Raw genomic sequence first — 27,281 nt, forward strand, 5'->3', positions numbered from 1 at the left:
CAGTTTTCTAGGTACATCTGTGGTTTTACAAATAAAAAAGAGCTAAGTAATAGTTTGAATTTTAAAGTTTGCTTGGATTTTACTTAAAATATTTCTAATTTACAAATTGGTTTTAAACCACATTATCTCATGTGCAGAAACCAGACTGTATTCCTGTCTAATTGCTAATATAAAAGTAAATACGTTCTATAATGTTTAACCTGTTGCACTTTTTTTCTCAGAAAAACCCAGCCCACCAGAAAAGCTGGGAGTAACAAACGTCACAAAGGACAGTGTTTCTCTTTCATGGCTAAAACCAGAACATGATGGTGGAAGCAGAATTGTTAGCTACCTCCTTGAAGCTCTTGAGAAAGGACAGCAAAAATGGGTTAAGTGTGCAGTCGTAAAGACAACTCATCATGTTGTCCACGGTCTTAAGGAAAATGTCGACTATTTCTTCAGGGTATCTGCAGAAAACCAAGCTGGTTTAAGTGATCCTAAGGAACTACTGCTCCCTGTTACAGTTAAAGAACAATTAGGTATGCTTCCTGATATGAGACAGAAATCACATTCAATTGCATTCATATTTTAAAAGATGGAACATTCTTTTAATGGTTTGAAAATATTTTCTTTTTCAGAATCTCCTGAGATTGACATGAAGGGTTTCCCTCATAACACTGTATATGTTCGAGCAGGATCAAACCTAAAAGTTGAAATTCCAGTTTCTGGAAAACCAGTGCCAAAGGTGACACTGTCTAGAGATGGTGTTGCACTGAAACCTACCATGAGATTTCACACAGAAACCACTGCAGAAAGTCTCATCATTAACCTTAAAGAAAGTGTGGCTGCTGATGCTGGCAGATATGACATTACTGCTGCAAACTCAAGTGGCACCACAAAATCATTTGTTAATATTGTTGTGCTAGATAGACCCGGTCCACCTGTTGGTCCTGTTGTCCTCAGCGATGTCACTGAAGAGAGCGTAACACTCAGATGGCAACCACCGGCTTATGATGGAGGAAGTCAGGTTACCAACTATATTGTACTGAAAAGAGAAACAAGTACTGCTGCTTGGTCTGAAGTGTCTGCCACTGTTGCTAGAACTGTTATCAAAGTTATGAGGCTCACAACAGGAGAAGAATACCAATTCCGCATCAAAGCTGAGAACCGCTTTGGCATCAGTGATCACATAGACTCGCAATGTGTGGTTGTCAAGCTTCCTTACAGTGAGTAACATGCTTCTTATGGTATACACTGATATTTTAACGCTCTGATGTTGAAAACGTAATTTTGTTAACAATCAATTCTTTTTCATATCATCAGCTACCCCGGGCCCTCCTTCTACACCATGGGTCACTAATGTTACTCGAGAGAGTATTACTGTCGGATGGCATGAACCAGTCACTAATGGTGGCAGTGCTATCACTGGATATCACCTGGAAATGAAGGACAGAAATAGCATATTATGGCAGAAGGCTAACAAGACCCTTATTCGTACCACTCACTTCAAAGTCACCACAATCAGTGCTGGACTTATCTATGAATTTAGAGTTTATGCAGAAAATGCAGCTGGCATTGGAAAAGCAAGTCGTCCTTCTGATCCAGTCCTTGCAATTGATGCTTGTGGTATGTACTCTATAACATAATGAAGCCCAACCACTTTGTTTCCCCTGTGATCATCTGTTCTGTACAATAAGCCAATATTCAAAATAGCTGTTAATTATTGGCAATATTCTTGTTTCCTTCTGCAGAACCACCAAGAAACGTTCGTGCCTCAGATATTTCCAAGACCTCGATCACTCTCTCCTGGCAGAAGCCAGCATTTGATGGTGGTAGCAAAATCACTGGATACATCGTAGAGAAACGTGATCTTCCAGATGGCAGATGGACAAAAGCTAGCTTCACCAATGTTATTGAGACTCAGTTCACAGTATCTGGCCTGACACAGAATTCCAAGTATGAATTCCGGGTCTTTGCAAAGAACGCCGTTGGTTCCATTAGTAATCCCTCAGATGTTGTGGGTCCTATCACATGTGTTGATACATACGGTAAGTGTTTTGCAATCATATAATGATATAATTTTGGTGTACTAGGACCATGCTGTTTTGTAGATCCATGGTATTTTAAATATGGAAGGTGAATTTACAGTGATTGATTCAAGAGGCATGACTGACTGTGAGCATTTGGGCATGATTGTAAGGAGCATCTTTGGCTTTATCTCCAGTTTTAAAGTTTTCCGGTATCTTTAATCTCTGAGCACAAGAAATCTGCCCATGGTTCCAGTGGTTGTATTTATACATGTAACTGTCTTTTCTTCATAGGATTAGTTCTAATTTACTCTAGGTTTATGATTTATGTATACTCTCTTTACTTTGATCTGTATTTATCAAATACATTTAACTATTAGATTAAATAAGATAGTATTTAGTATTATTTGGGGATTTTATTAAATACAGGGCTACAATAAACATGTTTTTAACTTGTTCTTATTTTTTCTTAAGGTGCACCTGAAATCGATGTGCCACCAGAATATACAGAAGTGGTGAAATACAAAGCAGGAACTTCAGTTAAGATAAAACTAGGCATCTCAGGCAAGCCTCTACCCACAATTGAATGGTTCAAAAATGGCAATGAGGTACTAACTAGTGCACTAGTGTCTTTTGAAAACACTACAGAATTTGCTTCAATACTCATCAAGGATGCAAATCGACTCGACAGTGGCACCTATGAATTAAAACTGAAGAATGCCATGGGTTCAGCATCAGCCCACATTAGACTACAGATACTTGGTACGTCTTGAGATGCAACTGTATTTTACTATTAAACAATAATTCAGTAATGAATACTTAAAATCTTCTTTCTTCTGCCTTCCACAGACAAGCCAGGACCCCCAGGTGGACCTATCCAGTTTAAGACAGTCACTGCTGAAAAGATTACAATAATGTGGGACCCACCAGCAGATGATGGTGGTGCACCTATAACGCATTATGTTGTTGAAAAGCGGGAAACAAGTCGGGTTGTATGGTCTTTAATTTCTGAAAAACTGGAGGGATGTATCATAACGACAACAAAACTCATCAAAGGAAATGAATATGTGTTCCGTGTCCGTGGTGTGAACAAGTTTGGAATTGGTGATCCACTAGAATCTGAGCCAGTTATAGCCAAAAATTCATTTGGTAAGAAATAAGTTCTACAAAATAACTTATGCAAGTGAATTGTCTTGTGTACTATTTGTAAGTAGTACTGATTTACTGACGTATGATTTTTTTACTCAGTTACACCTGGACCACCTAGTACACCAGAAGTCACGAAGATAACCAAGAATTCTATGACTGTTGTCTGGAATAGGCCCACTGTTGATGGAGGCAGTGAAATATCAGGATATTTTCTGGAGAAACGTGACAAGAAGAGTCTGAGTTGGTTCAAGGTCTCTAAAGAAACCATTCGGGACACCAGACAGAAAGTAACAGGTCTGACTGAAAACAGCGAATATCATTTCCGAGTTTGTGCTGTCAATGCAGCTGGACCAGGTCCGTTCTCTGAGGCTTCTGACTTCTACAAAGCTGCAGATCCTGTTGGTAAGACTCAATGTGCATTTCTTCTAATAGGTTAGAAATCAATGGAAAATGAGTAGTTAGGATGGGATTGTACCAATGTAATTGAGGGCAGATTTTCTTCTGTTTTACAATTAATTGGATTCTGATTGGTGTTGTTTTCCTCCAAAAACTATCATTTACAGATAAGCCAGGCTCACCAACAAAGCTGAAAGTTGTGGATACAACCAAGACATCTGTTACCCTTGGCTGGATTAAACCTGCTTATGATGGAGGAAGTCCAATTACCCACTACGTGGTGGAGAAGAGGGAAGGTGAAGAGCAAGAATGGACTGTAGTCAGTACCAAGGGAGAAGTGAGAACAACTGAATATGTTGTATCCCACCTTCAGCCAAGTGTTAATTATTATTTCCGTGTATCTGCTATGAATTGTGCTGGACAAGGAGAACCTATTGAAATGATGGAACCTGTTCAAGCTAAAGATATTCTTGGTACTTTATTTTTTTTTGCAATTTATCATTTTTCTGTGTGGTTTTTTTTTTTCCCAAATAATTTCTTATTTCACATTCTAATTATGCATTATTAATTTTAATTTATTTCCACAGTGGCACCAGAGATTGATCTGGATGTTGCCCTTCGGACATCTATTGTTGCTAAAGCAGGTGAAGATGTGGAAATAATGATTCCATTCAAGGGAAGGCCTCCTCCAACAGTCACATGGAGAAAGGGTGACAAGAATCTTGGGAGTGATGAAAGATATATCATCCAGAACACAGAATCATCTACACTACTTATTGTTCCTCAAGTTACACGAAATGATACAGGAAAATACGTTCTTACAATTGAAAATGGAGTTGGAGAAGCAAAATCATCATTTGTGAATGTCAAAGTACTTGACACACCTTCTGCATGCCAGAAGCTTCAGCTCAAACATGTTTCTCGTGGCACAGTTACACTGGTATGGGAGCCACCTCTCATCAATGGTGGTTCTGAAATAACAAATTATGTTGTTGAAAAAAGAGATGCTACAAAGAGAGCCTGGTCAACTGTTACAACAAAGTGTTCTCATACCACCTTTAAACTGACTAACCTGTCAGAAAAGACTGCATTCTTCTTCCGTGTTCTTGCTGAAAATGAAATTGGACTAGGTGAACCTTGTGAGACATCTGAACCAGTGAAAGCTGCAGACATACCTGGACCTGTAAAAGACCTAGCCATGAAAGATTCTACAAAAAGCTCTGTTAAATTGCAGTGGAGCAAACCTGACTATGATGGTGGCAGCATTATATCAGACTATGTTATTGAAAAGAAACTTCAGGAAGAGAAAGAATGGACATACGCAGGCACAAGCAAGAGCTGTGAATTTGTAGCTGACAAACTTAAAGAGCTTTCTGTCATGGAATTCAGAGTCTTTGCTAAAAATGAAAAAGGCATGAGTGACTCTGTTAGTGTTGGACCCATTACAGTGAAAGAACTTATAATAACACCTGAAGCTGACCTTTCTGATATTCCTGGAGGTCAGATTGCAGTAAGAATTGGACATAACCTGCATGTTGAGTTGCCCTATAAAGGTAAACCTAATCCGTCCATGAGTTGGCTCAAGGACAACCTCCCTCTTAAAGAAACAGAACATCTTCGTTTCAAGAAAACTGAGAACAAGATAAGCTTAAGTATCAAGAATGTGAAAAAGGAGCATGGTGGCAAATATACTTTAATTCTTGATAATGTAGTCTGCAGAAAGTCATTCACAATCACTGTAATCACTCTTGGTCCTCCATCTAGGCCAAAAGCACCTTTAAGAATAGATGAAATCAAAGCAGATAGCGTCGTTTTGTCATGGGATGCTCCTGACGATGACGGGGGAGGAGAAATTACTGGCTACAGTATTGAGAAGAGAGAAACATCACAAATGAACTGGAAGCTGGTGTGTTCAAGTGCTGCAAGAACAACCTTCAAAGTACCAAACCTTGTTAAAGATACTGAATATCAGTTTAGAGTTCGTGCAGAAAACAGATATGGAGTGAGCCCACCTCTTGTCTCAGCAGATGTTGTGGCAAAGCATCAGTTTAAACCACCGGGTGCCCCAGGAAAGCCTGTTGTATACAACGTAACTGCTGATGGAATGACCATTTCTTGGGATGCTCCCGTATATGATGGTGGTTCAGAGATTATGGGATACCATGTTGAAAAGAAGGAAAGAAACAGTATTTTGTGGCAGAAGGTTAATGTTGCATTAATATCTAACAGAGAATACAGGATTACTGGACTGCTTGAGGGCCTGGATTACCAGTTCCAAGTATATGCTGAAAATGCTGCAGGTCTAAGCCGAGCTAGTGAGCCAAGCAAATTTACTTTGGCAGTCTCTCCAGTGGGTAAGTGAAGGATTAATCAATCATACAAGAAAATTCTGTTCTTGTAGATTATTGTGAGCAGTAATAAAAATAAATCTTCACTCTCTTTCTTTCAGACCCACCTGGTACTCCTGATTACATTGATGTCACTAGGGAAACAATCACCCTGAAATGGAACCCCCCGCTGCGCGATGGAGGCAGTAAGATTGTGGCTTACAGCATTGAGAAGCGGCAAGGAAGTGCAGACCGCTGGCTGAGGTGTAACTTTACTGATGTCAGTGAGTGCCAGTACACAGTTACAGGGCTCTGTCCAGGTGACCGATACGAATTCAGAGTGCTTGCAAGAAATGCTGTTGGTACAATCAGCCCACCTTCACAGTCTTCTGGCTATATCATGACCAGAGATGAAAACGGTAAGAATTTTTTCTTAATATGCTTGGGTATTGAAGCCAGATAGAGTTTCTGGCTGCACTGATGGGAAGTAGGAAGTCAAGGAGCAAAGAACCTGTGACTGTGGTTGTCTCCAGTCAGTTCAGAACATGTATGTTCATACTCCAAGGTGGGAAGGTCTAAATTAAAGACTCAAATCTGGCAGACATATATAATCAATTGCTGAAAAGCATGGCACTCTACATTTGTCTTGGTTAAGCAGAAGCAGCAAAGTTGGAAAGAAAGCATGGACTGTAATATTCTGATGCAGTGAATAATTTCAAAATCAAAATGTTCCTCAGGTTGCTTGGCATCCTATTAACACCACATTTTAACAGTGTTTTCACCTATATATATATGCACATGTATATGTGATGCACTTATAGATGCTTACAGGAAAAATAAGTTTATCATTCATATAATAACTGCTATTTAGCAAATGTCATTTTGTAAGTGAAATAATTTTATATATCACAGACTTTTATAATTAGTACATTTAGAAGAGTATCAGAAAAATATTCAGCTGTTTGGAAATTGATTTATATTTTCCTTTTTTAGTTGCTCCAACAATTGAATTTGGTGCTGAACACTTTGAAGGCCTTACTGTTAAAGCTGGAGAGAGCATTAGACTTAAAGCTCTAATCAAAGGACGTCCAGTACCTAAAGTGACATGGTTTAAGGATGGTAAAGAGATTGATAAAATGATGAATATAGAAATAACTACAGCTATTGGATATAGCACAATCTTCATTAGAGATGCTATCCGAGAACATCGTGGAGTATACACAGTAGAAGCTAAAAATGCATCAGGCACTAAACGAGAAGATATTACCATCAGAGTACAAGGTACTGCACCAAGCACATTCATCATGCTTTTTTAAAAATAATATTTTATAAGTGTCAGCAAATTCTAACTCTGAACCTTTAAAATTGCAGACACACCAGGAAAAGTTGGCGGACCAATACGATTCACAAACATCACTGGAGAAAAAGTCACATTATGGTGGGAGCCTCCAGCTAATGATGGTTGTGCTTCTATATCTCACTACATAATTGAAAAACGTGAAACCAGCAGGATTGCTTGGGCGTTAGTTGAAGATAAATGTGAAGCTTGCAGCTATACAGCACTTAAATTAATTAAAGGCAATGAGTATCAGTTCCGTGTCTCTGCAGTGAACAAATTTGGAGTTGGCAGACCATTGGAGTCTGATCCAGTTATCGCACAAATACCTTACAGTAAGTTTCCACCTCATTATTCACAAATATCCATGGATTTACCATCTTGTCCTTCTAATGGCATGTTTCTTTTTTCAGCTCTCCCTGACGCACCAGGAACTCCAGAGCCTACCAATGTAACAGGAGACAGTATCACACTCACATGGGCAAGACCAGAGTCAGATGGTGGAAGTGAGATAAACGAGTACATTCTTGAAAGGAGAGAAAAGAAGAGCATGCGCTGGGTTAAAGTATCCAGCAAGAGGCCCATTACTGAGAACAGATACAGAGTAACTGGCCTGATTGAAGGCAATGAGTATGAGTTCCATGTCATGGCTGAAAACGCTGCAGGAGTTGGACCTCCAAGTGACGTTTCAAAGCTGATTAAATGCAGAGAACCAGTCAGCCCACCAAGTGCTCCTAATGTTGTAAAGGTGACAGACACATCAAAGACTAGTGTAAGCTTAGAGTGGACAAAGCCAGTTTTTGATGGAGGCATGGAAATAATTGGGTACATCATTGAGATGTGCAAAGCTGATCTTGAATCATGGCAGAAAGTCAATGCAGAGACGGTTATTGCTACTAAATATACTGTTGTTGATTTGGAGGCAGGAGAACATTATAAATTCAGAGTTAGTGCTGTCAATGGTGCTGGCAGAGGAGAAAGTTGTGAAGTTCCTGCTTCAGTCCAAACCGTGGACAGGCTTTCTGCACCTGAAATTGATATTGATGCAAACTTCAAACAGACTCATATTGTAAGAGCAGGTGCAAGCATTCGTCTATTTATTGCCTTCTCTGGAAGGCCAGCTCCTACTGCGGTGTGGTCCAAAGCAGATGCTAATCTTAGTTTGCGTGCTGACATTCAAACAACAGATTCATTCAGCACATTGACTGTAGAGGAATGCAATAGAAATGATGCTGGCAAGTATGTCTTTACTGTGGAAAACAACAGTGGAAGCAAGTCTATTACATTTACTGTCAAGGTTTTGGACACACCTGGTCCACCAGGTCCTATTACATTTAAAGATGTGACTCGAACATCTATTACTTTAATGTGGGATGCTCCTGTTCTGGATGGAGGTTCTCGTATCCACCACTACGTTGTGGAAAAACGTGAAGCAAGTCGTCGTAGCTGGCAAGTAGTGAGTTCAAAATGCACTCGACAAATCTTTAAGGTCACAGATCTAGCGGAAGGTATGCCATATTACTACCGAGTATCAGCAGAAAATGAATATGGTGTAGGTGAACCCTGTGAATTAACAGAACCAGTTGTGGCCACTGAAGAACCTGCTCCACCGAAGAGACTAGATATTGTTGATACAACCAAATCTTCTGTGGTTTTAGCTTGGCTTAAACCTGATCATGATGGTGGTAGCCGTATTACTGGATACCTTCTTGAAATGAAACAAAAAGGATCTGACTCCTGGACTGGAGCTGGACAAACCAAGCAACTTACTTTCACTGTTGAAGGCCTTGTGGAGAACACAGAATATGAGTTCCGTGTCAAGGCGAAGAATGATGCTGGCTACAGTGAGCCAAGAGAAGCTTTCTCTTCTGTTATTGTTAAGGAGCCACAGATCGAACCAACAGCAGATCTCAGTGACATAAGCAGACAGCTTATAACATGCAAGGCTGGAAGCACCTTTACCATTGATATACCAATCAGTGGGCGCCCAGCTCCAAAAGTGACATGGAAACTTGAGGAGATGAGGCTGAAGGAAACTGAAAGAGTGACCATCAAGACAACAAAAGACCGAACCACGCTGACTGTAAAAGACAGTATGAGAGGTGACTCTGGTAAATACTACCTTACACTTGAGAACACTGCTGGTGTGAAAACATTTACTGTCACAGTGGTGGTCATAGGAAGGCCAGGTCCTGTCACTGGCCCGATTGAAATATCATCTGTATCTGCTGAGTCCTGCGTGTTGACCTGGAAAGAACCTGAAGATGATGGTGGCAGTGACATCACGAACTACATTGTAGAGAAACGTGAATCTGGCACAACAGCATGGCAGCTGGTGAATTCCAGCGTGAAACGCACACAGATCAAAGTCAGTCACCTCACAAAATATCAAGAGTACAGTTTCCGAGTAAGCTCAGAAAATAGATTTGGTGTCAGCAAGCCAGTTGAATCAAAAACAGTTGTTGCTGAGCATCCATTTGGTAAGTGAAACACTTCTCAAAATCTGTTCTTCTCTTCTGACTGAGGTATTTAAAATTACTAACATTTTTCTCCCCTTATTTTCATGTTTAGTCCCACCAAGCCCACCTTCAAGGCCAGAAGTCTATTCTGCGTCTGCAAGTGCCATGGCCATTCGCTGGGAGGAACCCTACCATGATGGTGGCAGCAAAGTCATTGGATACTGGGTGGAAAAGAAGGAGCGCAACACCATCCTTTGGGTGAAGGAGAACAAAGTACCATGCTGTGACTGCAACTATAAAGTCACTGGGTTGGTGGAAGGCCTAGAATACCAATTCAGAATCTATGCTCTAAATGCTGCAGGTGTTAGCAAAGCTAGTGAAGCTTCCAGACCTGTAGTGGCTCAAAATCCAGTTGGTAAGTATTACTTTTGGAGTTGTTACTTAAATTAAAATAGGCTTGTATTTCTCATTTTTTCTGCTTTATTCCTCCAGATCCACCGGGAAGACCAGAAGTAACAGATGTCACCAGATCTACAGTGTCACTGAGCTGGTCCCCTCCACTTTATGATGGTGGAAGCAAAATAATCGGATATATTATTGAACGCAAACCATATAATGAATCTGGTGATGGACGTTGGCTGAAATGCAATTATACCATTGTCTCAGAAAACTTCTTTACTGTGACAGCTCTTAGTGAAGATGAAGCCTATGAATTCCGTGTACTAGCAAAGAATGCTGCTGGTGTGATTAGCAAAGGATCTGAATCAACTGGCGCTGTCATTTGCAAAGATGAATACAGTAAGGAATATTTACTTGGAACAATTAAAAACATAATGTTGTCTTTTCAGTACTGTAATGTAATTTTTTTTCAAATCTCTTTTACCAGCACCACCAAAGGCTGAACTTGATGCCAGACTGCAGGGAGAAGTTCTGAGCATTAGGGCTGGATCAGATCTTGTTCTTGATGCAGCCATTGGTGGAAAACCAGAACCAAAAGTCTTCTGGTCCAAAGGTGACAGGGAACTGGAGCTATGTGAAAAGATATCTCTGCAATACACCAGCAAACGAGCTATTGCAATTATCAAGTTCTGTGACAGAAGTGATAGTGGAAAATATACCCTAACAGTTAAAAATGCCAGTGGGATGAAACAAATTTCTGTTGTTGTCAAAGTGCTTGGTATGTATTCTGTGATTCCTATTAACACTTAGTATACTGAAAGAAACCACAGTCTTTTAAATAAGATTGAGTTGCTTTTCGTTAGCCACAAATAACAATACCTATTTTGATTTCTGCACAGATTCACCAGGTCCATGTGCAGGCAGAATCACAGTTAGCAGAGTAACAGAAGAGAAATGTACTCTGACATGGAACATTCCTGAGGAAGATGGAGGTGCAGAAATCACTCACTATATCATAGAAAGGCGTGAAACCAGCAGACTTCACTGGGTTATTGTTGAGGCTGAATGCCAGACTTTATCAACTGTGGTAACAAAACTCATTAAAAATAATGAATACATTTTCCGTGTGAGAGCTGTCAACAAATATGGACCAGGTGTTCCACTTGAATCAGAACCTGTGATTGCCAGGAATGCTTTCAGTGAGTGTTACTACCTTCCATTCTGCATCAGAATTTGTGGAATAATTCTCATGGATAAACAACGTGTTAAACAATCTTCTTTTTTTCTCACCTTTTTAAAAAAATAGCTATTCCAACACAGCCTGGTGCTCCTGAAGAAGTGGCTGTCGGCAAGGAACACATCATTATTCAGTGGTCAAAACCAGAATCGGATGGTGGCAGTGAGATTAAGGACTATTTTGTGGACAAACGTGAAAGGAAAAGTCTGCGCTGGACACGAGTGAATAGAGATTATACCATTTATGACACCAGACTGAAAGTCACAGGTCTCATGGAAGGGAGCCAGTACCAATTCCGTGTCACTGCAGTGAACGCTGCTGGAAACAGTGAACCAAGTGAAGCTTCACAATACATGTTATGTAAAGAGCCATCATGTAAGTTTCTACATTTAAAACATATTTTAATATTTATTTATAATAATGGAGCATAAACTCACATTAACACCTTAACTAAGAAACCCATAACCACATACAAACTCACTGAACTAGATAGTATTGGCGTATATGAGGTGTCTGGAAATTGGTTTTGACTGAATTGATTTTGACTGTAAAAAGTTTTCTGCACCAATATAAAATGCATTTTCTTCTTTTTCAAAGACACTCCTGCATCACCTTCAGTTCCAAGAGTTGTGGATACTACAATGCACAGCATTAGTTTAGCATGGTCAAAGCCCACATACGATGGTGGTGCTGACCTCCTAGGCTACGTACTTGAAATGAAAGAAGAAGGTGCTGAACAGTGGTATCGAGCACATACAACCGCCACTCTGAGGAATGCTGAGTTCACCGTGACTGGTCTTAAAACAAACCAGAAATACCAATTCCGAGTTGCTGCAACAAACGTGAACGGTATGAGTGAATTTAGTGAATCATCAGCGGAAATAGAACCTGTGGAAAGAATAGGTAATTTGAAAACCTAATGTATATTTTAAGGAACCTATATTTTCCTTTAGGACTTCTATAAGATTAACTAATTCCATATTTCTTATGTCCTTCATCAGAAACACCTGAACTTGAGCTTGCTGATGATCTGAAGAAGACTGTTACAGTCAGAGCTGGTGGTTCCCTGCGCCTAATGGTCTCTGTATCTGGCAGACCTGCTCCTGTTATCACATGGAGCAAGCAGGGTGTTGACCTTGTAAGTCGAGGTATTATTGATACTACAGACAGCTACACGTTGCTTATTGTGGATAAAGTTAATCGGTACGATGCTGGAAAGTACGTCATTGAGGCTGAAAATCAGTCAGGAAAAAAATCTGCAACTATTTCTGTGAAAGTGTATGGTAAGTACTGCTACAATTGTATATGAGCATTACAGCTTTCTGCCTGCTCATTGCTCAGAAATAAGTGTCATTCACTTCCAAAGGAAGTTTGCTTTTTAAATAACATGAGAATGTTTGCGAAGTGAGAGAAACTACCTAATCCAAAGGAAAATACATAATTTCTGAAGCGATTCTAGTTTATAAATCAAATCCTAGCATTTTTGTTTTATGCAGAAGTAGTCATTGACTACTAAATGTACTAAATGTACTAAAATGAAAGGATACAGAACGAGAAAAAAAAAATGTTTGTTTGTTTTAGATACACCTGGTCCACCACCTGCAGTGAGAGTTAAAGAAGTATCAAAAGATTCTGTGACACTTACTTGGGACATACCAGTCATTGATGGTGGAGCCCCAGTCAACAATTACCTAATTGAGAAACGTGAAGCTTCCATGAGAGCTTACAAGACTGTCACTACCAAATGCAGCAAGACATTTTACAGAGTTACTGGACTTCTGGAAGGAGCATTGTATTATTTCAGAGTACTACCAGAAAATATTTATGGCATTGGTGAAGGCTGTGAAACATCTGATGCCATACTGGTATCTGATGTCCCCATGGTACCACAAAAACTCGAAGTGATTGACACCACTAAATCAACTGTTACACTTGCCTGGGAGAAACCACTGCATGATGGTGGCAGCAGATTGACTGGCTATGTCATTGAGGCCAGCAAAGCTGGAACAGAAAGGTGGTTGAAGGTGGTGACGTTGAAGCCTACCGTCTACGAACATACCATTATCTCTCTCAATGAAGGTGAACAGTACTTGTTCAGGGTCCGAGCACAGAATCAGAAGGGCGTGTCAGAACCACGAGAGATTGTCACAGCAGTGACAGTTCAAGACCGAAAAGGTAGGTGTCTACTGTTGAAAACAATAGGGTCAAGCTTACACCAAATGAATGTAATAGTTATAAAACAGGTATTTGAAGTATCAATTATTTGCTTTCCTTAGTTCTACCAACAATTGACTTCACTGGAATACCTCAGAAGACAATCCACGTACCTGCTGGCAAGCCCATTGAATTATCCATTCCAATTGAAGGACGACCACCTCCGACTGCATCTTGGTTCTTTGCTGGTTCTAAACTAAAAGAATCAGAACGCATCAAAATGGAGACTGCTGCCAAAGTGGCCAAATTAACTGTGCGTGAGACCACCATACATGACACTGGGGAGTATACACTTGAACTGAAGAACACAACTGGAACAGTTACTGATACACTAAAGGTTATAATCCTCGGTAAGAGTTCATCAAAATAATTGTCCATGACCTTCCTCCATTTCAACTTCTGCATGAGAAATATGATTCCTTTTTTGCACCTGTTTGTAAGTTTCTGTTTTCTTTTCTTTTTCCCTCTAGACAAGCCTGGACCACCAATTGGACCTATCAGAATTGATGAAATTGATGCAAATTCTGTAACCATCTCCTGGGAGCCTCCTGAGCTGGATGGTGGAGCTGCCCTTAGTGGATATGTGGTAGAACAGCGTGATGCTCACCGTCCTGGCTGGCTGCCAGTTTCGGAGTCAGTAACCAGGACAACATTTAAGTTCACTAGACTTGTTGAAGGTGCAGAATATGTGTTCCGGGTAGCTGCTACAAACCGCTTTGGAATTGGATCTTACTTGCAGTCTGAAATTATAGAATGCAAGAGCAAAATCCGTAAGTCTGAATTTTTCTTCATTCTCTTCCTTTAAAATTAAAAATATATATTTAAATGGGCTTATAAATCCACACATATACTACAATTTTCCAGATGTTGCTACTTCCTTTTGCCAGATAAAATTGTGCATTATGATGCACAGAATCTTGTTATTTTCCAGAGGAAAAATGCCATCCATAAATCTATATAGGTATTATAGATGTACTGTACAGAATGTGGATGGTAAACTTGGATTTTCTGCTCAGGTCTACCATCAGTCTTGAAAAACTGCTTTACCCCATTATAAAACCAGAAGTTTTTCACTGAACTGATTTGTAAATTACTTAGATGTCTGCTAATAAAAGAGTTCGATAAGACATTGATATTACATTGTTATTGACAATACGTCACATAGTACTAGTGTGTAAAGTCATGTGACGCTTTCTTCACTAATTCCATGTCATGTTTTTACAGGTATTCCTGGTCCTCCTGGCACTCCAGAAGTGTTTGATATCTCTCGAGATGGCATGACATTGACTTGGTATCCTCCAGAAGATGATGGTGACTCACAGATTACTGGTTATATTGTGGAACGCAAAGAAGTTAGAGCAGATAGATGGATCCGTGTAAATAAAGTTCCTGTCACCATGACTCGTTACCGTTCCACTGGGTTGGTCGAAGGATTAGAATATGAACACCGGGTCACCGCAATCAATGCCAGGGGCACTGGGAAACCCAGCCGTCCCTCCAAGTCTGCTGTTGCCAGAGATCCAATTGGTAAGTAACTTCCTACAAAGATGAAACACATTATGGTAGAAGGGAATTAATTATACCATTAATTATGGTATAATTAATTCTAATTTGGAAATTTTTCTGGGTGTATTAACAAATGAGATTCTGACTGGAAAAAACAAAGAAAATATTAGTGAAACTCCTTCATTCAAAGTTTTCCTTTTCAAATTCACTATAGACTTATTACAGATCATAAGTTGCAAGTTAGCATTTATTTCATATTTCAAATATTCATAAAAACAAATCCCACCTGCCTGTCTGGTCTTCTCTTCCAGCTCCTCCAGGTAAACCTCAGAATCCAAGAGTCACTGATACTACAAGAACATCTGTCTCCCTGGCTTGGAGTCCACCAGAAGATGAAGGTGGTTCTAAAGTTACTGGCTACTTAATTGAGATGCAGAAGGTCGATCAATTTGAATGGACCAAATGCAATACTACACCGACCAAGATTCGGGAATACACCTTGACACATCTTCCCCAAGGTGCAGAATACAGATTCCGAGTGCTAGCCTGTAATGCTGGTGGGCCAGGAGAACCTGCTGAAGTGCCAGGAACAGTCAAAATAACAGAAATGCTTGGTAAGACATTTCAAGCCTTAGCTCTTATTGAAAGGTGACCTAATTTATTTTTTTTCATAAAGCAGGTATGATATAATCTGTAGGACATAGCATGATGTGTTACTTTTGTTTACAGAATATCCTGACTATGAACTTGATGAAAAATACCAAGAAGGTCTTATGGTGAGACAAGGAGGAGTAATCAGGCTTACAATACCCATTAAGGGTAAGCCCATCCCAGTATGCAAATGGACAAAAGAAGGACAGGACATCAGCAAGAGGGCCATGATTGCGACTTCTGAGACTCACACAGAACTTGTGATCAAAGATGCAGAAAGAGAAGATTCAGGCACCTATGATTTGGTACTTGAAAACAAGTGTGGCAAGAAAGCCGTGTACATTAAAGTCAGAGTGATTGGCATTCCAAATCCACCAGAAGGACCACTTGAGTATGATGACATACAAGCTCGTTCTGTCAGAGTAAGCTGGAGACCTCCTACAGATGATGGCGGTGCAGATATCCTGGGTTATATTGTTGAGAGAAGAGAAGTACCCAAGACTGCCTGGTACACTGTTGACTCTAGAGTGAAAGGGACATCACTAGTGGTGAAAGGACTCAAAGAAAATGTGGAATATCACTTCCGTGTTTCTGCTGAAAACCATTTCGGTATTAGCAAATCTCTCAAATCTGAAGAACCAGCAGTACCAAAGACACCTCTAAGTGAGTTTTCTTTTATACTAAAAAACAAAAATTAACTACTACATTATGATCTAAAAGTGCAACAATATATGCAGAAATTTTAATGCCATGTCACTGTTATTTCTATCTTTTTTTATTCTTATAATTATTAATAGGTCCACCAGAGCCTCCAAACAACCCACCTGAAGTGCTTGATGTTACAAAGAGCTCTGTCAACTTGTCCTGGTCCAGACCTAAAGATGATGGTGGTTCTCGTGTAACTGGCTACTATATTGAACGTAAAGAGACATCTACAGAAAAATGGGTCCGGCATAATAAGACACAGATCACCACTACAATGTACACAGTCACAGGACTTGTTCCAGATGCTGAATATCAATTCCGTGTCATTGCTCAAAATGACATTGGTGAAAGTGAAGCAAGTCCTGCTTCTGAACCAGTTGTATGCAAGGATCCATTCGGTAAGATAATGTCCACATTAACAGATCTTTTGAAGAGCAGCTTAATGACATTTAGACAGAAATTGATTTTCTGTATTTATTTTAATTTTCAGACAAACCAAGCCAACCTGGAGAAATTGAGATCACTTCTATATTTAAGGACAGCATTACATTAGAATGGGAACGACCTGAAAGTGATGGTGGCAAAGAGATCCTTGGCTATTGGGTTGAATATCGCCAGTCTGGAGAAAGCACCTGGAAAAAATGCAATAAGGAACGCATCAAGGACAGGCAGTTTACAGTAGGAGGTTTACTAGAGGCCACAGAATATGAGTTCCGTGTTTTTGCAGAAAATCAGACTGGCCTCAGCAGACCTCGAAGGACCGCTATGGCAGTGAAAACTAAATTAACATGTAAGCAAAAATACATTGTCACATTTGCTTGATATTGTTGTGATTTGCTGTGTCATAAACCAGGGTGCTGCATTTAACATGCTGCCTATTTGTTTTACATTATATTTGTTAACATGACTGTCCCAAAGGACAATCTTTCCAGTATAAGTAGATGAAGTATAAATAAAAATTAATTTCTAGTAATATAATAATAGAGAAAAAAATCATAGTAATCATCATTATTTTTTCTTATTTTCTTTGTCAGCTGGAGAAGCACCTGCCATTAAAAAAGAAATGCAAGATGTTACAACTAAACTGGGTGAGGCAGCTCAGCTGACATGCCAGATTGTTGGGAGACCCTTGCCTGATATTAAATGGTACCGCTTCGGCAAAGAGCTGGTACAAAGCAGAAAATACAAAATGTCTTCTGATGGACGCAATCATACACTGACAGTAATGACAGATGAACAGGAGGATGAAGGTCTCTACACTTGTATGGCTACCAATGACGTTGGAGAAATTGAAACTAGTGGCAAGCTATTATTGCAGGCTCCTCCTCAGTTCCACCCTGGCTTCCCATTGAAAGAGAAATACTACGCCGGTGCAGGTGGCACCCTCCGCCTTCACGTTGTGTATATTGGCCGGCCAGTACCAGCAATAACTTGGTTCCATGGCAACAAACCTTTGAGAGGATCAGAAACAATTACTATTGAGAACACAGAACAGTACACTCATCTTGCTATTAAGAATGTCCAACACAAGACTCATGCTGGGAAGTACAAAGTACAACTCAGTAACACATTTGGAACAGTTGACACTGTACTTCAGGTGGAAATACAAGGTAATTATTTTCTTTTCAGTATTTTGGTGGAATATTTTCTCAAATATTGACTGGAAAAAGAAATAAAAATTTTCTACTTTTTCTTGTACAGATAAACCAGAAAAACCAGTAGGGCCAATTGTTATAGAGTCTATACTGAAGAATTCTGTGGTGATAAGCTGGAAACCACCAGAGGATGATGGAGGTGTTATGATAACCAATTACATCATAGAGAAACGTGAAGCCAAGGAAGGAGCAGAATGGCAACTTGTATCTTCAAGTATTTCTGGCACGACCTGTAGAATTGTTAACCTAACTGAAAATGCAGGCTATTATTTCCGTGTCTCTGCTCAGAACATGTACGGCATTAGTGAAGCACTGGAGGTCTCATCAGTAGTTTTTATAAAGCCTCCATTTGGTAAGTAGAGCCCGAAATATCAATGTCTGTATGCGCCCGTGTTCTTGTTTAACCCCAGCCAGCATCCCAGCCCCAGCAGCTGTTCGCTCACTGCCCCACCAGGGGGATCGGGCAGAGAATCAGAAGGGTAAAAGCTGGAAAACTCTTGGGTTGAGGTAAAGATAGTCTAATTTAAAAAGCAAAAGCTGTGTGCACCAGCAAAACAAAACAAGGAATTCATTCCGTTTCCCATGGGCAGACAGGTGTTCAGCCATCTCCAGGAGAGCAGGGCCCCCATCACACATAGCAGTGGCTTGGGAAGACAATGTCATCACTTCAAATATCCCACCCTTGCCCCATTTTAGATACTGAGCGTGGTGTCATATGGTCTGGAATATCCCTCTGGTCATTTGGGCTCACTTGTCCTGTCTGTGTCTCGTCCCAGCCTCCCATGTACTCCCAACTTCCTCACCACTGTGGCAGTACAAAAAGAAGAAATGGCCTTGGCTCTGTGTAAGGTCTGCTCAGCAATAACAAAAACATCTCTATGCTATCAACCCTGTGTTCAGCACAAATCCAAACCACAGCCCCATATTAGTAATTGTGAAGAAAGTTAACTGCCCAAGCCAAAGCTAGCATACCCTGTAATTAATTAGGCAAGTTCACTTCAGTTTTTGAACTTTGTTATTCTTTACAGAAAAACCAGGACAACCTGGCCAGCCAGTAGCAAGTGCTATCACAAAGGATTCTTGCGTTGTCTCATGGAAGCCACCTGCAAGTGATGGCGGTGCAAAGATTAGAACTTACTATCTTGAGAAGCGTGAGAAAAAACAGAACAAGTGGATTTCTGTAACAACAGATGAAATTCGTGAAACAGTCTACTCTGTGAAAGATCTTATTGAAGGTCTTGAATATGAGTTCCGTGTAAAATGTGAAAATCTTGGTGGTGAAAGTGAGTGGAGTGAGGTATCCCAACCAGTCATTCCAAAATCTGATGTACCAATTAAAGCTCCACATTTCAAGGAAGAACTAAGGAATCTGAATGTGAAATTTCAAGCTAATGCCACATTTGTCTGCAAAGTTACTGGTCATCCTAAGCCAATTGTCAAGTGGTACAGACAGGGCAAAGAAATCATGCCTGATGGGGAAAAGATCAAGATACAGGAATTCAAGGGTGGATATTACCAGCTGGTCATCACAAATGTAACAGATGATGATGCTACGGTGTATCAAGTTAGAGCTACCAACCAAGGAGGATCTGTGTCTGGCACTGCCTCTCTGGATGTTGAAGGTGAATGAACATTCTTGATAATCAAGACAATTCCTTTTAATTTTGAATATTTAACACTGTTGATGCTTTTCTTGTGTGCATTTGGTTATGTATTTTTTTCTTCCTCTTTCTATTCCAGTTCCTGCAAAGATTCATTTGCCCAAAAACTTGGAAGGCATGGGAGCTGTTCATGCCCTCCGAGGGGAAGTGGTGAGCATCAAGATTCCATTCAGTGGCAAGCCGCCCCCTGTGATCACGTGGCAGAAGGGTCAAGATCTCATCGATACTAATGGACACTACCAAGTCATTGTTACACGATCATTCACATCTCTTGTTTTCCCAAATGGTGTTGACAGAAAAGATGCAGGATTTTACATTGTTTGTGCCAAAAACAGATTTGGAATTGATCAAAAAACAGTTGAATTAGATGTGGCTGATGTGCCTGATCCACCAAGAGGTCTGAAGGTAACTGACGTTTCACGGGATTCAGTCAACTTAACCTGGAATGAACCAGCCACTGATGGTGGAAGCAGGATCATAAACTACATTATTGAGAAACGCGCTACAACAGCGGAGCGATGGATTCGTGTTGCACAAGCTCGTGATACACGATACACAGTGGTGAACCTATTTGGCAAGACAACCTACCAGTTCCGTGTAATTGCAGAGAACAAGTTCGGCCAAAGTCAGCCTTCTGAACCTACTGATCCAATTGTAACAAAGGAAGATAAGACCAGAGTAATGAACTATGATGAAGAAGTTGATGAAACCAGAGAAATTACGGCAGCTAAAGCAGCTCACTATTCTACAAAGGAACTCTATGACAAATATATGATTGCAGAAGAGCTTGGACGTGGGCAGTTTGGCATTGCACACCGCTGTGTTGAGGCAGTTTCAAAGAAGACATACCTGGCCAAATTTGTCAAAGTAAAGGGTGCCGACCAAGTTTTGGTAAAGAAAGAAATTTCCATCCTAAACATTGCTAGGCACAAAAATATCTTGTACCTTCATGAATCATTTGAGAGCCTAGAAGAATTGGTCATGATCTTTGAATTCATTTCTGGGGTTGACATCTTTGAAAGAATTGGCACAGCTTCATTTGAACTTAATGAAAGAGAAATAGTAAGTTACGTACGCCAGGTCTGTGATGCACTAGAATTTTTACATCGTCATAGCATTGGACATTTTGATATTAAACCAGACAATATTATTTACTTTACAAGAAGAAGCTCTGTAATTAAAATTGTTGAATTTGGTCAAGCCAGACAGTTAAGGCCTGGAGACAGCTTTAGACTCCAGTTCACTTCTCCTGAATATTATGCGCCTGAAGTACATCACCATGACTTGGTCAGCACAGCTACGGACATGTGGTCAGTTGGTGCTCTAACATACATACTTCTCAGTGGCCTTAACCCTTTCATTGCTGAAACAAACCAACAAGTTATTGAAAATATTCTAAATGCTGAATACAGCTTTGAGGATGAAGCATTCAAAGACATAAGCATTGAAGCCATGGACTTCATTGACCGCCTACTAGTAAAGGAAAGAAAATCTCGGATGACAGCTGCTGAAGCGCTTAATCACGTGTGGCTAAAACAACAGACAGAAAAGACCAGCACTAAAACCATTAAGACCTTGAGGCACAGGCGTTACTATCAAACTCTGGTAAAGAAGGAGTGGAACACAGTTGTGTCAGTAGCCCGCATTTCCTGTGGAGGCGCAATTAGATCCCAGAAAGGCATAACGGTGGCTAAAGTTAAAGTTGCCCCAGTAGACATTGGGCCTATTGCTGGGCAAATAAAGCATAATGTTGCAGAAGAAGGAGGCCATGCCAAATATGTATGTACAATTGAAAACTATGATGAGTCCACACAAGTCACATGGTACTTTGGTTTGAGGCAATTAGAAAGCAATGAGAAATATGAAATTAAATATGAAGATGGTGTGGCAACCATGTATGTCAAAGATGTTTCTAAATCAGATGATGGAACCTACCGATGCAAGGTAGTAAATGATTATGGTGAGGACAGTTCTTATGCAGAACTTTTTGTTAAAGGTGTGAGAGAAATTTCTGAGCACTACAGATGCAGAACTGTTAGAAAAGTGAAACGACGGGTTGATACTATGAGACTATTAGAGCATCCCCCAGAATTTACTCTGCCGTTGTATAACCGCACTGCATATGTTGGAGAAAATGTCAGGTTTGGAGTAACTATAACAGTTCACCCAGAACCTCGCTTAACATGGTACAAATCAGGCCAGAAAATCAAACCTGGGGATGATGATAAGAAGTATACTTTTGAATCAGACAAGGGTCTTTATCAACTTGTCATCAATAATGTCACTGAAGAGGATGATGCTGAATACAGTATTGTGGCACGCAACAAATATGGCGAAGACAGCTGCAAAGCTAAGCTGACTGTGATTCCACACCCGCCTCCAGCAGATGCCACACTCAGGCCAATGTTTAAAAGACTGCTGGCAAATGCTGAATGTCAAGAAGGCCAAAATGTCAGCTTTGAGATCAGGGTATCTGGTGTGCCAAAACCAACTTTGACATGGGAGAAAGATGGTCAACCTCTATCCTTTGGTCCCAACTTTGATATAGTTCATGAAGGTTTAGATTATTATGCTTTGCATATCAGAGATACTTTACCAGAAGACAGTGGCTACTACAGAGTTACTGCTACAAACAGTGCTGGATCTACAAGCTGTCAGGCTTATCTAAAAGTTGAACGCTTGAAATATGTCAAGCGTGAGTACAAGACAGAAGAAGAGCGGGAGAAGCACGTACAAAGGCAAATTGACAAGACCTTACGAATGGCAGAAATCCTTTCTGGGGTTGAAGCTGTTCCACTGACACAAACTGCACAAGAGGCTCTCAGACAAGCAGCTATCCTATATAAACCAGCTGTTAGCTCAAAGACTGTTAAAGGTGAATATGAAATTCAGAAAGAAGAAAAGAAGGAGAAAGAGGAAAGGAGACTTCGTATGCCATACGAGATCCCAGAGCCTCGCAAGCATGTGCGTGCTGCTCTTGAGGAAGATCAGCATATTAAACACTTTGTGCCTCTGTCCGACATGAAGTGGTACAAGAGGCTGCGAGACCAGTATGAAATGCCAGGAAAACTTGAGAGGACTGTTCAGAAACGCCAGAAACGCATACGTCTTTCCAGGTGGGAGCAATTCTATGTGATGCCACTGCCACGCATTTCTGATCAGTACAAGCCTAAATGGCGCATACCAAAGCTGACACAAGACGATCTTGAAATTGTGAGACCAGCACGCCGGCGTACCCCGTCTCCAGAGTATGAATATCACTATAGACCAAGAAGGCGATCACTTGGCGACTTGTCTGATGAGGAATTGCTCATGCCAATAGATGACTACTTAGCCATGAAGAGAACTGAAGAGGAAAGACTACGCCTTGAAGAAGAGCTGGAGTTAGGCTTTTCTGCTTCACCACCAAGCAGAAGCCCCCCACGCTTTGAACTATCTGCCCTTCGATATTCTACTGCAGGAGCACAGGTCAGTTCAGAGGAAGAAAGAAAAAGAGAGCTGAGGTATTCAAGCTATCACATTCCAATGAAAGCTGAGACCAGTGCAAGCTATGCAGAGCTTCGTCAACGTCACGACAGGGCTGCCTACAGACCACCTAAACAAAAGCAAAGAATAATGGATGAGAGGGAGGACGAAGAATTGCTCCGGCCTGTTGGCACTGATCAGCGACTCTCTGAATACAGGAGTGAACTCAAATACATGGCAGAAGAAGAAAAGAGTAGACTCAGGAGAAGGAGGGAAAGAGAAATAACTGAGATCACATCAGAAGAAGAAGAAGAAATAGAAATGGTGCAATATGCTCAGAGGGAATTTTCACCTCCCTCTAGATTACTAAGGAGAAGAAGATCCCTTTCTCCAACTTACATTGAGTTGATGCGTCCTGTATCTGAATTAGTTCGACCTCGCTCACGGCCTCCTGAAGAAAGTGAGAGAAGATCCCCAACACCAGAGAGAACTCGACCACGCTCACCTAGCCCAGTCTCTAGTGAAAGATCTCTCTCCCGGTTTGAGAGGATGGCAAGATTTGATATATTTTCTAGATATGAGTCCATGAAATCTGCTCTTAAAACTCAAAAAACGATGGAAAGGAAATACGAAGTTCTGACTCAGCAGCCTTTCACCCTTGACCATGCTCCTCGCATTACCCTGAGGATGCGCTCACACCGGGTACCATGTGGCCATAATACCAGGTTCATTCTAAACGTCCAATCAAAACCAACTGCTGAAGTGAAGTGGTACCACAACGGTGTTGAGCTCCAAGAGAGCAGTAAGATACACTTTACCAATACAAGTGGTGTATTAACTCTGGAGATTCTTGACTGCCACATTGATGACAGTGGGACATACCGAGCTGTATGCACAAACTACAAAGGGGAATGCTCTGATTATGCAACGCTAGATGTTACTGGAGGAGATTACACTACATACTCTTCCCAGAGGAGAGATGAAGAAGTACCAAGGTCAATTTTACCTGACTTGACAAAAACAGAGGCATATGCAATCTCCTTGTTTAAGAAAGCATCTGCAACAGAAGCAAGTTCCTCAGTAAGAGAGGTCAAATCAGAAGTCTCAGCAACAAGAGAATCACTTTTATCCTATGAACACTATGCCGCTTCTGAAGAAAAAGTCACTGCAGCTGAAAAGAAATCCTTGGAAGAAAGGACTTCACACAGAGCATTTAAAAGCACTCTGCCAGCGACAATCCTTACAAAGCCACAGTCAATCACTGTTTCTGAAGGGGAGACTGCAAGATTTTCCTGTGATGTTGATGGTGAACCAGCACCAACAATAACATGGCTCCGTGCAGGTCAACCTATTGTTTCTTCAAGGCGCTTCCAAGTAACACGAACACAGTACAAGTCTACCTTTGAAATTTCTTCCGTCCAGATATCAGATGAAGGAAGTTACACTGTTGTCGTGGAAAACTCTGAAGGAAGACAGGAAGCCCATTTTACTTTGACCATTCAAAGAACAAAAATCCCTGAAAAAACAATTACATCACCTCCAAGGATAAAATCTCCTGAGCCTCGTGTAAAGTCACCAGAGCCAGTTAAGTCTCCTAAACGAGTGAAATCTCCTGAACCCATCAGCAGTCCCCCAAAAGCTAAGTCACCACCAGGAGACAAAATGGTACCAACAGAGAAAGTACAATTACCAACTGCTTCTCCACCAAAAATAAAACAGCATCTGAAAGCAGAAACTCTTGGAGATAAGGTAAAGTTATCCTGTGCAGTTGAAAGCAATGTTTTAAGTGTCAGAGAAGTGGCTTGGTATAAGGATGGTAAAAAACTGAAAGAAGACCATCATTTCAAGTTTCATTATGCAGCAGATGGCACTTATGAGCTCAAAATCCATGAACTCACAGAATCTGATAAAGGGGAATACACCTGTGAAATTACTGGGGAAGGAGGTGTTTCAAAAACTAACTTCCAGTTTACCGGCCAAGTATTTAAAAATATCCATTCCCAGGTAAGAGGTGTATCTGAATCTCATAAAACAGTTCAGAAAGAAGATGAGCTGCTTATGGTTTCTACCCAAAAGAAATCAGTAGTGGGAACTGAAGCAAAATCTGAAGTTCAAGAAGTCATTAAAAAGTCAGTTGTTACAGAAGATGTCAAACAATTGAAAGCAGAAATTACAGCTTCTTCAACTAAAATGACAATGTCTGAAGGGCAGAAAGTGACACTGAAAGCCAACATTCCAGGTGCCTCTGAAGTAAAATGGGTGCTGAATGGAATGGAGCTGAGAAATTCAGATGATTATAGATACGGTGTTTCTGGAAGTGATCACACACTAACTATCAAAAAGGCCAGTAATAAGGATGAAGGTATACTCACCTGTGAGGGTAAAACTGATGAAGGCATTATTAAATGCCAGTATGTTGTGACCCTTTCTAAAGAGCGCTCCAGTGAACCAGCATTCATCATGCAGCCTAAGTCTCAAAATGTCAATGAAGGACAAGACGTGTTGTTCACCTGTGAAGTTTCTGGTGAGCCTTCTCCTGAAGTTGAGTGGTTAAAGAATAATCAACCTGTAAGTAACCATTTAATATGTTTACTCGAAAAATTAGAATTTATTCATAAAATTGATCATAATGAAACCATTTTTGTTCCCCTCCTTAGATTGCAGTTTCATCGCACCTCAGAGTATCTCGCTCTAAAAATACATATTCTCTTGAGATTCGGAATGCAACAGTGAGTGACACTGGAAAATACACAGTCAAGGCAAAAAATTACCATGGGCAGTGTTCTGCTACAGCATCTTTGACTGTACTCCGTAAGTTTGTTCTTCAGATCTTGTGTTCATAGTAATCACAACTTTTTGCTGTGGTGTGTCTACTAAAATGACTTACCATAAAATCCACTGGCAATGTTGACTTCACTATTTTAAGAAGTTCATCTTCCTTTTGTATGTTACATATACAGCCCTAAAACAGCATTAGAAATCTTTTTAACACCCGCAGAGTAGCACAGAGGTGCTCTATTACATCAACAGGTGCATGTTAAGAGAAAGGAATAAGCATTTGTTCTAGGATGAGCATGTTAAGACCTTGGTGCTGGTAATTATTCTTTCCTCATTTACTAACAAAATCTGCTACCATAAAACAAAGTCATTCCATATTTAAAAAAATTTATGGCAAATTAATTGAACTGGGTTTACTATTTTATTGGCTATACCATATCCCAGTTCCTAGCATCAAGGTGTGGCTGTGATTTGCTTGCATGACTGTGTTTGGGTTTAAAGCAAAGCTGCAGTTATTGAGCTTTCCTGTGCCCTTTATAGCTACAGAACAATGCAGTGAAATAACGATTTTACTATCCTGTGTTTTTAAACTTGAAAATGTTTCACAGCCTCTACAAACATGAACTGAACACACAATTTCTGAGTGTCTAATTCTAGTAATGGTTCTAATAAGAAACACTGTGTGATGACCTGTTTTTTCTTAAGTATGTATGTTTTTCCTTGAAGCTCATACATACTGTAAGTTTCATTGCCTATTTTTAAATTTCTAAATTACTGGTTGTGATTTGGATATCTTGAATCAAATGATTGTAAATAGGTGTATACTCCACTGCAGTTTTCCACTGAAAGCAAAGTATGCCGTCTTCATTTCTGTAAAATTAACCTTACAGAACTGCATGATTTTGTTTGTTAATGGGATGTTGTTGCTTTTTCCTTCTATGTTTGCAATGCTCCTCAGCTCTAGTTGAAGAACCTCCGAAAGAGGTAGTATTGAAGACCAGTGGCGACGCAAGCATGCACGAAAGTTTTTCTTCTCAGTCCTTTCAAATGGCTTCTTCTAAACAAGAGGCTTCATTCAGCAGTTTCAGCAGTAGCAGCATGACTGAAATGAAATTTGAAAGCATGTCTGCCAAAAGCATGTCCTCCATGAAAGAATCCTTTATAGAGATGAGCTCCAGCAGTATTATGGGGAAATCTAGCATGGCTCAACTGGAGAGTTCAACTAGTAAAATGCTTAAATCAGGTCTGAGAGGTGAGCATTTCAATTATCGGTAGAGTTAGTGCTTCAGCTATCCTGAAGTAGTCCTCAGGGTAAAGCTGCTGCACGGCTTAGAGAA

At 40.4% G+C, this 27,281-nt stretch overlaps 1 protein-coding gene across 1 annotated transcript in view; it reads left to right on the forward strand.

Moving 5' to 3' along the window:
• Window positions 1-27,281, forward strand: part of TTN (titin) — a 237,978-nt gene that overhangs the window by 209,395 nt on the left and 1,302 nt on the right. The window contains 34 exon segments of the mRNA XM_063399870.1: window positions 222-518; window positions 618-1,205; window positions 1,303-1,605; window positions 1,731-2,027; window positions 2,481-2,768; window positions 2,856-3,155; window positions 3,255-3,557; window positions 3,719-4,024; window positions 4,139-5,905; window positions 6,001-6,297; window positions 6,872-7,159; window positions 7,250-7,549; window positions 7,628-9,694; window positions 9,786-10,088; window positions 10,166-10,471; window positions 10,560-10,850; window positions 10,972-11,271; window positions 11,379-11,684; window positions 11,907-12,212; window positions 12,311-12,592; window positions 12,891-13,484; window positions 13,586-13,873; window positions 13,994-14,293; window positions 14,748-15,050; window positions 15,341-15,643; window positions 15,759-16,343; window positions 16,478-16,783; window positions 16,876-17,175; window positions 17,420-17,995; window positions 18,087-18,392; window positions 19,069-19,662; window positions 19,781-25,734; window positions 25,824-25,977; window positions 26,903-27,196. Coding sequence (XP_063255940.1) covers window positions 222-518; window positions 618-1,205; window positions 1,303-1,605; window positions 1,731-2,027; window positions 2,481-2,768; window positions 2,856-3,155; window positions 3,255-3,557; window positions 3,719-4,024; window positions 4,139-5,905; window positions 6,001-6,297; window positions 6,872-7,159; window positions 7,250-7,549; window positions 7,628-9,694; window positions 9,786-10,088; window positions 10,166-10,471; window positions 10,560-10,850; window positions 10,972-11,271; window positions 11,379-11,684; window positions 11,907-12,212; window positions 12,311-12,592; window positions 12,891-13,484; window positions 13,586-13,873; window positions 13,994-14,293; window positions 14,748-15,050; window positions 15,341-15,643; window positions 15,759-16,343; window positions 16,478-16,783; window positions 16,876-17,175; window positions 17,420-17,995; window positions 18,087-18,392; window positions 19,069-19,662; window positions 19,781-25,734; window positions 25,824-25,977; window positions 26,903-27,196 — 20,352 coding nt within the window.

This window comes from Prinia subflava, chromosome 6, assembly GCF_021018805.1.
Source record: "Prinia subflava isolate CZ2003 ecotype Zambia chromosome 6, Cam_Psub_1.2, whole genome shotgun sequence".
Taxonomy (NCBI): domain Eukaryota; kingdom Metazoa; phylum Chordata; class Aves; order Passeriformes; family Cisticolidae; genus Prinia; species Prinia subflava.